Below are 14940 nucleotides of genomic sequence, written 5' to 3'. Positions count from 1 at the left end.
GGTCAGGTCACTGCTGCACTGGAACTGATTCTTGTAAGGCTTCTCCACCGCTGGTTTGAGTGGTTACTGTCATCGTAATTCCTATAACATGCAACTCAAATAATGCCTTACAACAAGAGTTTAAAGGCATATCCATTACTATCTCTGTCCCTTGTCCTTCTGGGTCAGGTTTTATGGTTTAACATTGCAGTGAACTCTTTCACTTGTTCCTATCCTGCCTAGCAGCAAGGGGTTCCTGCTTAACCTCCATGGGCTGCAGAGAGACAGCCTGCCTCACCATGGTCTTCACCAAAACAGGCTGCTGGGGAATCTCTTGCTTCCCCTCCACCATCATGGGGTACAACCCACAGGATACAGTTCTCCACGAACTTTTTCAGTGTGGGTGCTTGACACAGGCTGCAGCTCTTCATGAACTGCTCCAGCCTGAATCCCTTCCACAAGGTGCAGTCCTTCAGAAACAGACTGTTCCACCACGAGTTCCTCACAGGGTCACAAGTCCTTCCAGCAAACCTACTCCAGGGTGGGCTCCTCTCTCCATGCATCCGCAGGTCCTGCCAGGAACCTGCTCCTGTATGAGCCTATCACAGACTGGTCACAGCTGCTTTCAGGCATCCAGCTACTCCACTGTGGGGTCCTCCATGGACTGCAAGTAGATGCCTGCTCCTGGATGGACTCATCCTTCTGCTCAAGTTCACACTGGTGTTCCAGCCTGTCCAGTACAACAGCACGGAAAACAGCAGCAACACCCTGGCCACCTGCCAGCCCAGGCATTTTGCCATGGCTGTTTTCAGAATGCTGTTGAGCACAACACAGTGAGGTGATCAGCAGCACAGGACTGCAGTGAGTAGCAAAAGGAATAAGTGGCCACTAATGAGCACTAGACTAATAGTCAGTCAGGCAAGCAAGCCCCATGGTAAGCACAGGAGCCTGCTCATTACTAGCCATTGGCATTAGCTATAAATTCGATCTAGTACAGTCCAGTCAAATCTGTTGTTATCTTGAATCCTTTGTGCTTCACATTGGGCACCAAAACAGACTGTTACAATTTAACTGCAGCTGCCAGCTAGGCCCCATGCAGCTATTCACTCTCTTCCCTGCCAGTGGGACTGGGGAGAGAATTGGAAAAGTGAGAAAACTCATGGGTTGAGATAAAAACAGTTTAATGGGAAAGCAAAAGCCACACACACAAGCAAAGTAAGAAACAAGGAATTAATTCAGTGCTTCCTATGGGCAGGCAGGTGTTCAGCCATCTCCAGGAGAGCAGGTCCCCATCACACATAATGGTGACATGGGAAGGCAAGTGCTATTGCTCCAATTGCCCCCTCTTCCTCCTTCTTCCCCCCACTTTATATGCTGATGTTCCAGCCATGTCTCCTCCCAACCTCCTGTGCACCCCCAGTCTCCTCACCAGCATTTGTTTGACACTTTTTTGTTAGTGTCAAAACAAAAAAGGCCTTGGCTCTGTGTAAGCCCTGCTCAGCAATAACAAAAGCATCTCTATTTTATCAGCCCTGTGTTCAGCACAAATCCAACACATAGTCCCACACCAACCACTGTAAAGAAAACTAACTCTCTTCCAGCCAAAATTACAGAATGGCTATAGCCTTCCCTTCCCTTCCCTTCCCTTCCCTTCCCTTCCCTTCCCTTCCCTTCCCTTCCCTTCCCTTCCCTTCCCTTCCCTTCCCTTCCCTTCCCTTCCCTTCCCTTCCCTTCCCTTCCCTTCCCTTCCCTTCCCTTCCCTTCCCTTCCCTTCCCTTCCCTTCCCTTCCCTTCCCTTCATCAGGAACACAGGCAAGAGTAAGAATAACTTAGGATAGGAGGGTAATTTGGCAGAAAGGTATAAGGATAAGCAAGGCTTGTTTGGCTACACAGCTGCTAGGTGCAGAATGACAGATGTAAGTAGTATGATGAAGTTCATCTGGACACTGTGTGTCCTTATCATCTTCTACATTCCCTGCCTGTTGAGATCTTAATTCTTTTCTAATTGCATTGTATTTCAGAATTATCTTGAATTCCCAGTGCTTTCTTCTCCATTTTCAAGTGAGTTGACACGATACCAAGCAGAGTCCTAGTTGCAGCTAAGGTGTGAATTATTACAGCTATTATTACTGGGTAATTGGGGACTGTTGTAATGGGAATATTCTGAGAGACACTGATCAAATCTCCAAATTTCAGGCACACATCTACTCCTAGTTGATTAGTCTGTTACAAGCTAAGAGTCAAGCATTAATCAAAGACATTGGTCTTCGGGTTTCTTCAGAGGGTTAATATCTATTTTCAGACATCTTTCTATTTGTCTGTTTCCTGCAAATAGGTACAGACTGGCACACAATCCAATATGATAAAATACTGTACTTCTGATTCTAATTCATTCTTTTAGGTGTCTGGGTATAAGGTGAACAAGAATTTATTTAATTTTTCTGTTTTAAGCAAGCAGTGTAGTATAAAGAATAAAATTACATGTTTTCACAAATAGGGAAGGAAAGCTCCAAGGAAAGGTATAGCTGGTGCCTCAGTCATTAGCAAAGTAAAATAGTCACTAGCTTGTCTCTTGACATGCACGATATACATCCTTCTCTTACAAAATAAAATTGCAGGTTGAGGAAGACAGGAATGGGAGAAACTGATGAGATTTTATCCACTCCATTCATTGTTTAAGTAGATTACATATAGTTATCCCTGAAATAAGCCTGCAGATATCCCAGCTGTAAGCCTATTAGCATGTTTCCCAGGTCAATAGGGAAAGCATTTGTCTTAGTTGGCTTCTTTGTTTTAAGCCAGTATAGTTCTTTACTGGTGTCAGAGTTACTATATTCTTGTTGAAATCTCCTTCCTTGTACTTTCATAGATAAAAGACAGCTGTATCTTCTGTATTTAGTAACCGAATGGATTTCACATTTAGCCAAGAAAACCATGCTGACTTGAATCAGCAACAGTGTGGCTAGCAGGACCAGGGATGGGATTGTCCCCCTGTACTTGGCACTGGTGAGGCCACACCTTAAATCCTGTGTTCAGTTTTGGGCCCCATTACAAGAAGGACATGGAGGTGCTGGAGCATGTCCAGAGAAGGGCAATGGAGCTGGGGAAGGGTCTGGAATACAAGTCTCATGAGGGGCAGCTGATGGAGTTGAGGTTGTTTAGGCTGGAGGAAAGGAGGCTCAGGGGGATCTTACCACTCTCTGCAGCTGCCTGAAAGGAGGGTGTAGCAGGATGGAGGTCAGCATTTTCTCCCAGGCAACAACTGACAGGACAAGGGGAAATGGCCTCAACTTGCACCCAGAGAGGTTCACGTTGGATATTAGGAAAAATTTTTGACTGTGTTTCAGCATTGGAATGGGCTGCCCAGGGAAGTGGTCACTATCCCTGGGAGTGTTCAAACAATGAGCAGATATGGCACTTTGTGCTATGGTTTAGTGGCTGTGGTGGTGTTTGGTCAAAGGTCAGACTTGATCTTGGAGGTGTTTTCCAGTATTAATGGTTCTATGATTCTGTGATAATTTATCATCATTTTTCAGAGCCTAAGCCTGAGATGTTTAGAACATACTTCTCCAAATAATTTTCAGTGTGCCAACAATATTTTTTACTAGGATTCTCAAATCTCAGAGCAGTATTCTGTATCTTAGTCAAGAGAAGAGTATCATGTGGTAGAAACAGAAGCTGTGGAGAGTTAATGTCCAAAACCTGGTATAATACTGTCAGAAAATGTCATACTTTTAAACTTCTGCTTAACATATACACATTAGTAAATTTTTCTAGCACAAACTTAGTTTTGTTGTGTGCTGCTACCAAAACACTTTCTTTCAAAAGAATGTAAAATTTTAGTTGTACTATAATGCAATTTTTCCAGCAAAAATAGAATTTAATCTAACTCAAAGGTGTTGTATACACAGGGTGCCATCACATAGTTATCCAGTTACTATAGTATGTACACTAGCCACTTCAGTTAAATATTGTATCAGTAGCAATGCTGTCTTGCATGAAAATAATGTGAAATATTTGTGGGCCTGTAACACTGCTTCCAATGTTTTGAACTGCTTCAACATCTCATAAACTTAAGATTTATGCATCCTAACTAAAACAACCCAAAATGTCAGTCATTTGGAATCTGATAATTTTGTGATGTATGGATTTTGATGCAAACTTTGCTGTAGTTCAGAATAAGAGAAAAGATGTCTCTCTTCCTTTTCTTTTTCCCTTAGATGCACAATCTTGCATTAGAACTGTTGTTCTCTAATATGATGTAGCAAGACAGGACCATGCTGTTTAACCTTGTATTCTGTACATGTTCCAAAATTGGAAGATATATTAATATTGGACCACTTTTAGTTTCTAGAGAGGTGTAAATAGCCCTTTAGGAGCTTTCATCCGCTTTTATCCTAAGCTCTCTTTCCTATCCAGTGACTGTAAATTCTAGTTTGGCAAATGATATTGATAGTTGCTACAGTGTGGATACTGTAACACGCCTATATCAAACCAGGAGTCCCGTGGAAAGGAAATATATATGGACAGATTCTTGGTAGATGTTTCAGAGATGTTTATTTCTCCAGCCGCATGGCCGGGGCTCTGCCCAGGAACTGTTCCAGTCACCGGACCAAGGGTCCTTCTGCCCGCGCAGGGAACACAAACCAACCAATGGGAACGAGGCTGAGCAGGGGCAGGGGAACCCCGTGTCTGTGCCCTCAGGGCCCCTCTGCCAGGGCTCCATGGCAGGGGAGGGACCCCAACACCTCACCCGTTTTATTTTAATAAAAGGAGAATGAAAACAACTGGATAAACATAACAAGAACAGTTTCAAAACAAAACAAGCCACCCTCCTGAGTCTTTAAATGTCCAATCAGATTCTGTGGAACATCTTAGGGCTGACAGAAGGGAGACAGAACTCTCTGAGCATGCTTTGTGGGGAAACTGAGGCAGGAGAGGGTTTAACTTCTTCCCTCCCCCTTTTCATCCCCCACTTGGCATTGGAAAGGGATTTTTGGGGAAACAATTGGCAAAGGTATGGTTTTGTGGGGGAAACCATGGATGAAAAAGTGGATTGGGAATACACTGGGGGTAACAGGACATAGGGTAAAAGGGAAAGGTGGGATTAAGAAAAGGAGACTGTAGGGGGGGTTTACAATGGAGATACTGTCTAACATGACTACAGTGTTTAGCATATATACTGCCTTTTACAGGAACACCATCAGGCCCAGTGACCTGCGATGCTTGTAACCCTTTTCTACCTTGTATAATTTTGAATTCCACCACCTCTCCATCTCCCAAGTTTGGGATGCATTTTTCAGGGTTATTCTTTTTAATAGCAGTTCTATGCACGAATATGTCTTGCTGGTTGTCACACCTTGTTATAAAACCATAATTTTGCTTAACATTATACCATTTTACTATTCCTAAGATCTTAGGTACTATGATCTTTTCCTTTTTCCAAGTGGCTGCTGTTTTCTGTCTCGCTGCGTCTTTGCTCTCTCCTTCGGTCGCTCCCGTGTTGGAATTGTCGGGGCTGCTGGTGCCTGCGCGCTCTTCCCGGGGCCGCGTTCGGGGCTGCGTGGGCCGGGTCGGGCCGCTCAGTTCTCCGTGCGTCGCCTCCTCTGGTCGCAGCTTCGCTGCCGCTGCCAGGCGCTGCACCCACGTCTCGGCCGGGCCCCCGAGTGGCGGCCCCCCCGTGCCCTGCTCCAGCGCATCTCGGCCGGGCGCGGCTCCGCTCCACCGCCACCGCCGCCCGCCGCCGCCCCTCTCGGTCGGGCGTTCCCGGGGCTCGCTCCACCACGCGCTGTGCGGGGCCGGGCGGGCACCGCCGGGTCCCGCCGCTCCCGCCGCGCCTCGCTCCGCCACCGACACTGCGGCTCGCGTGGCTCCGCCCGCACGCGGGAACTGCCTCGCTGCTGCTCGCAGAGCGCTCGGTGCACGTGGCCTGGGCCGCACGGTCCCTGCGCCAGGCTTCCCTTCGCCAGGACACAGCTGACATTGCTCAACAGTCTCGGTAATTAAATAATATTCACGAAAATATTCTTCCATCGGCATATATTTTGACTCCAATATTAACTGTGTCCAAACGGTTTTCCAAAAGCCCTTCGTAAGAATTAAATCCCAAGAAACATAGAAAAAGTTCTTAAACAACCATGCCAGGAAGTGTTTCAGTTCTTTTTGAGCTTGAATCAAGCTAAAATTTACAAATCGTTGTTCAAGAATCATTTTAAGTTTAAGATAAATGTCCATATGCGGCTCTGAGAGCCAAGAGTCTTCCCACGGTTCTTCCATAGTTTAGATATGGAATAGCAAAACAAAACCAAGAAGAGGAATCCAAAGTTTCTAGGGTTTACTCACACAAATCAGTCGCTTAGGGATCGGGGATCGTTCTGCTCTCAATTCTCCACCATTTGCTACAGTGTGGATACTGTAACACGCCTATATCAAACCAGGAGTCCCGTGGAGAGGAAATATATCTGGACCAATTCTTGGTAGCTGTTTCAGAGATGTTTATTTCTCCAGCCGCATGGCCGGGGCTCTGCCCAGGAACTGTTCCAGTCACGGACCAAGGGTCCTTCTGCCCGCGCAGGGAACACAAACCAACCCATGGGAACGAGGCTGAGCAGGGGCAGGGAAACCCCGTGTCTGTGCCCTCAGGGCCCCTCTGCCAGGGCTACACGGCAGGGGGAGGGCCCCAACAGATGGTAACCTGAATATGATGTGGTAAGGTTGCTACTGGGTGAAACCTATGTGTTTCCCTCTATTTGTACCATTCTCTTTTTTTTTTTTTTTTCTCTCCTTTATTTTCTTTTTCTTACTTGGCTTCCCCCATCCCTATTCATAGGGGAACTGTGGATTGTCACATGTCTCTCTGTTTAACTTCTGCTGAGGTGATGGGCAAAGGAAGAAAATTAATAACACAGTCATTGGGGCAATAATTCAGGCATGAATTGTTTCCTTCTTCTTGTACCTGGTGATGAAATGGCTAAATGAAGCATTGGAAACATGTCAGTGTATTACTAATATCACAATATTTTAAGTGTTAAGTTATGATGTGTACTAAGGCAGAGCTGACTCTTTTCAGTGGTGCCAAGTGTAGGTAAAAGAGGCAATAACAGGTGGTCCTCTCTCAACCTGAACCAAAGGTTTTTACTGTGAGGCTGTCCAAGAATGGGCATAGGTTGTCTATAGAGGCTGTGGAGTTCCTATTCTCGGCTATATTCAAAAATCACATGGATGTGGTCCTGGGCAGATGGGTAGAAGCCTCTAGGTAGCACTGCTTGAGCAGATCCCTTCCAGTCTCTGGGACTGTACTGTCATTTGGCAAAAGTCCAACAGTAAGAATCACAAAATTTGTAACACAGAGGTGACACATGGAGAGCATAAGCCGTTTCCTTTAATACTGCTCATTCTGTTAATAAAGTAGATTTTTCCAGATATAATGTTTTAACTTTTAAATTTTATGTTTTGATCTACTGAGTGGTCAAAATAAATATAGTCTCCATTTTGACATCACTTTTTCTCCCTTTATTTCATTATTATCAGTTGCACATTCAGTCTTTCAATGAAAGGACTGCAGCACAATATCATACTCAGAGAAAAAAACCCCACCCAAATACCCATAACTCACTTCTGAAGCAACCTAGAGATCTCCTTTCATAACTGTATAAATGATACGAAGCAAAAAAAGCTGTTTTGTTCAGGTAGTTCTCCTGCTTTCATATTCTTCCTCAGAAAGTAATCAAAATACATTTTGTTGTCAATAATTCTGAAAGGTGTGAAGAAGTAGCATTATATATGTTAGACTTTATAATTAACTCTGCTGCTATCGTTAGTGCCTTAGAATAAGATCTTGGCTCAAGCTAGAAATTTCATTTGATATTGTAACTATAATGCTGCATACAGATATTTTTGGGAGATTGTTAACATGCTCATTCCAGCCGATGACAGTTATGCTAATATAATAAAGACAGATGCCTCAGTATCTGAAAAGTATCTGAGTACTATTAAAGATGGATAATACTCGACTAACTGTGAATTAAAAGCCATAATATACTAGACTTAGGAGTGTAAATATCAGCTTAGAAAGCACAGTGAACTTGTAGAAGTGTTCTGTAATTTATTTAATTCTTTATCTAAACTTGTTTCTGGTTAAACACTACAAAACACCATGCCAACAAGAAGTTCCTGCGAACTTCATCCTAGATTGTTTCCTAAAGACATTTTAATTTCTGAAAGAACAAACTAAGGTCAGATCGCTTATGTCCCTCCATTGCTGTCGCTCAGTTATGTTTGCTATCCCAGCACATCACTGTTATTCCAACAAGACGATAGTCCTGCAAGTGCACAGAGGTCTCTCTTCCTCATGTTTATTCACCATGCAGAGTGTGAGGCCATTGTCCACCCCTTCGCATATGAGCTCTTCAGAAAGGCACTTCATCATGCTGATTTCTGAAGGAAGGTCTGTGTGGCTTCCTCATAAACATGCTCTGTAGTTGCTTCCTTGTTCACATGCACATGCTTGAGGTGACCCTGCTTAAGCCTCACTTTTTGATTATGTGTTGCCTTTCATTCATGTCACCCCAGGCCTTTGCTTGTCCAGCCTTCATAGGGCTGCTGGAAACTCTTTCCCTCCCCATATCACATCCTGCTGGCAAAAATATCTCTGCCCCAATTAATGAGGTGCACCCCATCTCTCCTAAGCTGTTGTTGACCTCAGAGAAGGCCCTGTGGTCATAAAAACCAAAGCCGTGTTTGCCAGTTCCGGTTCTACAACCAAGTGTTCCTCACACCCTTTCACCCAGGATGAAGGAAAACACCACTTGGACTCTTCTACTCACAGAATCTCTAGTGGACAAACTAATTTAGTTTTAGAATTACATAAATGTAATTGTTTGATGGTTTGCTAGTTTTCTCACAACAAAAATTTTGAGAAGCTTTATCCTGTTTGTGAATGTAATCTTGTTGCTGGTGTGTACTGATGGGTAGGGCTCCTGTGTAATACTGACTAATTTTCCTGCAAGAGTGAATACAATTTTGATGATTTTGAAGGTAAAATTAGGTAGATCAAAGTGAGAGAGTCATGAAGTAGTCATTCAGTCTAAGCAGCCATGTGCTGTGGTCTGCTGGTAGCATGGAATTTCATTATGACTGTTGTTGACTAGTACTGTTCCTAGGTACTTAGTAAACTGATTGTCAAGACAATGCTTTTTATATTATGAACGTTTTTGAAGGAATTGCCAGGAGTTTCTACTTGAACAGGTCCCTTCCAGTGTGTATCTCTATATTTCACCCTTCTGTTTGTTACTCTTTTACAGGGTTTTACTACTGGAAAGTATATACCTAAATCCGGAGAGGCTGCTTCTATCTGTGCCACTCAGTTAACTATTACTCCTCCATAAATCTGTGAAAAGCTGAAGAAAAGAGTAAAGACATTTGTACCACTAACTGCAATATTTAGCATCTAGTACTAATATCAGGCAGAGTTCAGCTGCCTACTTTGGTATTGCAGAAAACCTTGGGAGATGACAAACAATCAAACAGTGTTTAGTAAGAAACTGGGGTTCTAACATGAAAATATGTTAGTATCTAGAAACTATTTGTAATATTCTGTTCTTCCTCTGTGAATAGCTTGTGTAATCTGTTTTCTGCTTTGTGGCTAACACCGCACAATTATGAAGGCAATTATTTGTAAAATTTTTGTTTATACAAAAATTGAAAAGGAATGCTTATGTGAAACTAGTGTATTACTGAAAATTATTTCCATTTATACTCTTGTTCAGGAACCAAGCATTCTGTATTAATTGCTGAAACTTAATGTTCTGAGAAGTTTTCCTTTATTGTGAAACACATTATGTTGCTGCAAATTCTTAATTAGTATATTGGCTATTCATCATTATAAATAGATAAGATCTTAAGATTAGCCTTTTATTCTGACTATTAAAAGCCTGCCATTACTGCATGTGATTACGAGATCTAGTTCAGTTTACCTTCTGTGATGTTTTGTTTAGGCTTCTGGAGGAGAAAAAAGAAATTTCCTGCTGCACTTGAAAGTAAATTACAGGCTTTCATTTTCTGCATTGAATTAAAGCCTGCTACATTATTTGATCTAGACAATAAGGCATATGTAGCTGAACAAAACTTTGCAAACTCTGGTTGCTTAAAAAAGTAAATTAGTTCAGTGTGAAGTAGTCCAGGAACAAAATAAACAGTAATCTGACACATTTTAACAATCTCTTTTGATAAGTAATAGAGCAAGTTAGACTCTTAAATCATTCTGTCTTCATATTTCAAGTGTAGAAAACAGAAGGATTCCAACTGAGAATTCGGTTATATTAAAAAAAATCTTTAGGGAATTTAACAGACAACATTAAACTCCACAGAATATATAGGAGAGGAGTAATTTTCAGCATAGCAGCTTTGCTTAAATTCTGCCCATTACACTGAGGAAATACTAACCTTGTTGGGTTCAGCAGCTGGGTCCCGACAGTATCTTTTCCCACTTGGAGGGGTTAATTAGTCTTCTTTCAGAATGTGGCCTGTTTAGCTTGTTACAGTCACATCGTGCAACTAGCGCTGGCTATACAAAGCAATACCATTAGCAGACGGGTGTGTCCAACTGCTTAATTAGGCAGAATAAAAAGGGCCTTGTCAAACATTCATCTGTTGTTTGTCATACACCTGACGGTCCAATTAGGCAAGGATGACGTCTTTTCTGCTGTAATATTCACTTCCTTTACTTACATAGACTGTCAGTGAAAAAATGGGAGAGTCTTCATTTAGATTATTTTTGTGGCTTTAATCCCAGACAGCAGCCGAGCCCCCATAGCCACTCACTCGCTCTCCCACCAGCGAGACTGAGGAGAGAGTCAGAAGGATAAAAAGCTGGAGAGCTCAGGGGTTGAGATAAAAAAAGTTTAATAGGGAAAGCAAAAGCCACACGCACAAGCAAGGGAAAACGTGGAATTAATTCAGTGCTTCCCGTGAGCCGGCAGGTGTTTGGCCATCTCCAGGAGCAGCAGGGCCCCATCACACATTAACAGTGACTTGGGAAGACAAACAACATCCCTCCAAATGTCCCCCCCCTTTCTCCTTCTTCCTCCCACTTTATACACTGAGCATGGTGCCACAGGGTCTGGAATATCCCTTTGGTCAGTTGGGATCACCTGTCCTGACCGTGTCTCCTCCCAAGCTCCTAAGCACCCCCAGTCCCCTCCCCAGTGTGGCAGTACCAAAAGCAGAAACAGCCTCGGCTCTGTGCAAGCCCTGCTCAGCAACAGCAAAAACATCTCTGTATTATCAACTCTGAGTTCAGCACAAATCCAAAACATAGCCCAATGCCAGCCACTGTAATGAAGGTTAATTCTACCCCAGCCAAAACCAGTACTATTATAAAATTGTGTTCTCCATATTGATGCAGTGTAAAAGAATAACACTGACTGCATCACGGATGTGATGCTAGAAAAGCTTCCAGTAAATAGGAATATACTTAAGGTTGACCATCAAACCATATTGTATGGTACCTAGACGGAAAAATCTGTACAGTGTACTGAACTATAATAAAACTTTGCATTTAGGATGGAGACCTAAACCAGAACAATGGAAGCAGTCCTGGTTGAATGCCAGGTGCTCACTAAAAGCACTATCACTCCAGTCCTCAGCTGGACAAGGGAGAGAAAATACAACTAAAAGCTCAGATAACAACAGGGAAAGATCGCTCACCAATTACCACAACAGGCAAAACAGACTCGACTTGAGGAAAATTATTTTAATTTATTGCCAATCAGATCAGGGTAGGATAGTAAGAAATAAGCCTAAATCTTCGAAACACTTTCCCCTCACCTTCCACTTCCTCCCAGGCTTAACTTTATTCCTGATTCTCTACCTCCTCCCTTCCAGCTGCAGAGGGGAATTATTTTCTTTTGTATCCTGATTTTTGTCAGGTGTGCTGGTTCCTGAAGTGCATCCACTGCTTAAAAGTAGAGGGTTCAGTTAACATGAAACTCTTGAGAGTCTGTTGATTAATCAGACTTTATCAGAATTTAAATTTCAAGGATTTATCAGTCTTTCTGAATATTTCGGAAGAAGCATTTAAATCAATCAGGTGTGCTATAGGATGGTTTCCTGGAGTTTAAACCAAGAATGGTCCCAACTGGCAAGGTCCTGGCCCTATTGCCTGACCTCATACCATATTTGTATACCTGTTTTCTGCTCTGCAGTGGCTATGTTTGAATTCAAAGTGAATTAGAGATAGCTGGAGGGAGGAACTGCAGAAACCCAGCCTTAAATCAGCTTAAACTGCTGTGGAACCCAGCCTTGAAAGGAAAGTTTGCTGTTGACAGCTGGTTCTGTTGTCAAACAAGGAGAGCACTGAAATTTTTTTGGTACAGTATTTAATTTCTCCTGCTATCTAGTGGCATGTCCCTGAATTTTTTATTATGGTTTTGTTTCAAAAAATATTGTAGGATTTTTAGGGGAGCTTGTTATTTGGTGGTGGTGGTAGGCATTAAAGTCCAGTTTCTTCACTGTCAGCCATCTGGGTCTCATGAGTTAAATTGAAAAAAAATCACTTGCACAGGTCATTCAAAGTACCTATTAGATTTTTTTTTCATATAAATCTCTTTTACTGTGCATGATAAAGCTACTCATTTTTAGTGACAGTGGTTCTCAGATTGCCAAAGTATTCTGTAGCTAATACAGATTAATAGTGACTAAAGGCAGTGGAATTTCTCACAGAACATTTGGTTTACAGACTAGTAATTTGCGTTTGTTCATTGTAGTTCTTCACAGAAACATACAGCCTTCTGTTTTGAAGATGAAAAAGAACCTGCCTCTTCTGTTTATTATTTTCACTGGTTAATCATCCACTGCTTAAAAGAAATTTAAGGGGGGAATAAAAGGCTGATTCACAATTTTGAATTCATTTTGGTATGTCACCAGTCAATTGTATTGTCATTTTGGCTGTGCAAAATTGAGGACTCTGCAACTCAGAATATGTGTTTCCTATGAAGGGATGTCACTCTTGGTTGTCTTTCTGATAAGTTTTCTTAATGTCAGGCATTTTCCTTGATTCTTGAACCATTTCTTTATTCTACCCAAATTTTGTCATTCCATTTGAATGTCAGGACCATGATCATAGGTACTTTTCTACCGTTTATGTATTTCTATGTGGTTTTAGTGTCAAAAAGTTTCTTATTAGATTTTAAATACAGTGATTGCTTTAATGCTTTCTACTAAAGAAGGTTATTTGAGTTGTTTTTTCACTATGACTCATTAGATGCTTTTCAGAGTTTGCTTTCCAGAGTAGAGCCCTTCATTCTGTGGCCTGCTTCAAGTTCAGCTTTTAATTTTATTGTATAGAGACTTTAGTGTAATTCAGTAAGCCAGAGAAAAAAATGGTTTTGAACATTGAGCAGTTATTTACGAGCTGAGAGAAGATCTGCTGCTGATTTTTCTGAATTATTCCTAAAGTGACAAAGCTCAGATAAGTGACGTTTCTTCATATGTAAACAAAAGATATTTCAAATATAAGTAAGATAAAAGTAATATAAAACCCTGTTTATACAAACTCGTGTGCTAGTAGGGGGAAAAAAATCTTTGGGCTCATAACAAGGTTGGTATTAGCTAATTTTAAAATATTAACAGAGATAAACGACAAAATAGTATGCTAATGTAAGTGACAAAATAAAAACATTTATGCACTAACCTTTTGATTTTATGTCTTAATTTTACTCAGAGATCACCATGCAGACATCAGAGACTGGGGCAGATACAGGTTCGACTGTGACTTTACAGACATCTGTGGCTGGCCAGGCAGCAGTGCCCACACAGGTAGTACAGCAAGTACCAGTTCAGCAACAGGTACGTGGCTTTTAATTTTGAAATTTAAAAAAATTCCAAGTAATAGTTCTTTACAATATAATGAGGAACTTGGTTTTGTGCAAGACTGCTAAAGGAACTTTTGCTCTACTTTTAGCAATTTTAGTTTGCTGAAATTAAAATAACCAGAGAAAAGCAAGCTATTTTCAGGATCTGTTCCTTAACTAGAACATCTGACAAGCTCTGGTAGTACTCATACATGATTCTAACTGTTATTTATTATATAATTCATGCTGTAGCTCACAGAAGTTTGCTTTATGTTACTGACTATTTACATTTTTACCTTTAAAAAATGCATATGTTTCTGAAGTTATTGGCTACGTAATTTCTTCATCCATTTGGATGTCCAAGTAAGTGCAATACAAATGTAAATATGAAAAGCACTGTCCTTTGCACCTCTAGGCTTGACTCCTCGCAGAGTGTCACTCCCTGCACAATGTCATGAAGATTTTTATGGTATGACAATCAATAATTCATAATGTAAATTTGCCAGGGAAGGAAGAAGACTTGTGTAGCAGTCAGCACAGTGCAGTCTTCTGTTACATGAGGTGGTTACTCTGTGCAGCACCCATGCGCTTTAGAGGAAATGGGGGCAGAAGAAAATGGGGTGCTAAAAAGGAAAAGTGTGGAGGTAGAAAATGGGGACTCAATGTGAAAGTCATGATGGCTGTCCAGGATTTTTCCAGAAAACACAGAAATTAGCTGTCCATGTGATGGGTATTCTGGATGACATCTGATGTTGTTTTTCATCAAAACTGACTTCACATTTTCCTAAACAGTAATATGAGAACTAGACATATTTTATTAAATAGTGCCATTTGTTTCTGTGCTGGTGGAGCACTCTTCTCTAAATTAAACTCTTCAGCATTTGTTGAGTTCTTAAATTCCAGTGCATTTCTATGTATGTGTCTCACAGTCTCATACATTTCACTAATATGTTTTTCTTGCTGTGTAGACTCAGTTTGTAATGCCTTGTAGTTCTATTGCTCTATAGTATGATGCTTGAACTTAGCTAACCTTTGTAGGAGATTTTGTCTATAACTTTTGTAAAGTTTGTGAGTAAAAGACTTTTTTCCTTTGTGAAATACAATCTGGGTA

At 41.6% G+C, this 14940-nt stretch overlaps 1 protein-coding gene across 1 annotated transcript in view; it reads left to right on the top strand.

The window, feature by feature from the left end:
- Nucleotides 1-14940, top strand: part of RFX3 (regulatory factor X3) — a 108186-nt gene that overhangs the window by 42733 nt on the left and 50513 nt on the right. The window contains exon 2 of the mRNA XM_082301530.1: nt 13700-13824. Within this exon, the coding sequence (XP_082157656.1) occupies nt 13708-13824 (117 nt within the window). The 5' untranslated portion in view covers nt 13700-13707. The remainder of the gene's footprint in view (nt 1-13699; nt 13825-14940) is intronic.

This window comes from Coloeus monedula (assembly GCF_965178545.1).
Source record: "Coloeus monedula genome assembly, chromosome: Z".
In the NCBI taxonomy this organism is placed as follows: domain Eukaryota; kingdom Metazoa; phylum Chordata; class Aves; order Passeriformes; family Corvidae; genus Coloeus; species Coloeus monedula.
The sequence above is the reverse complement of the archived record's forward strand: the minus strand, read 5'-3'. Positions and strand labels throughout refer to the sequence as shown.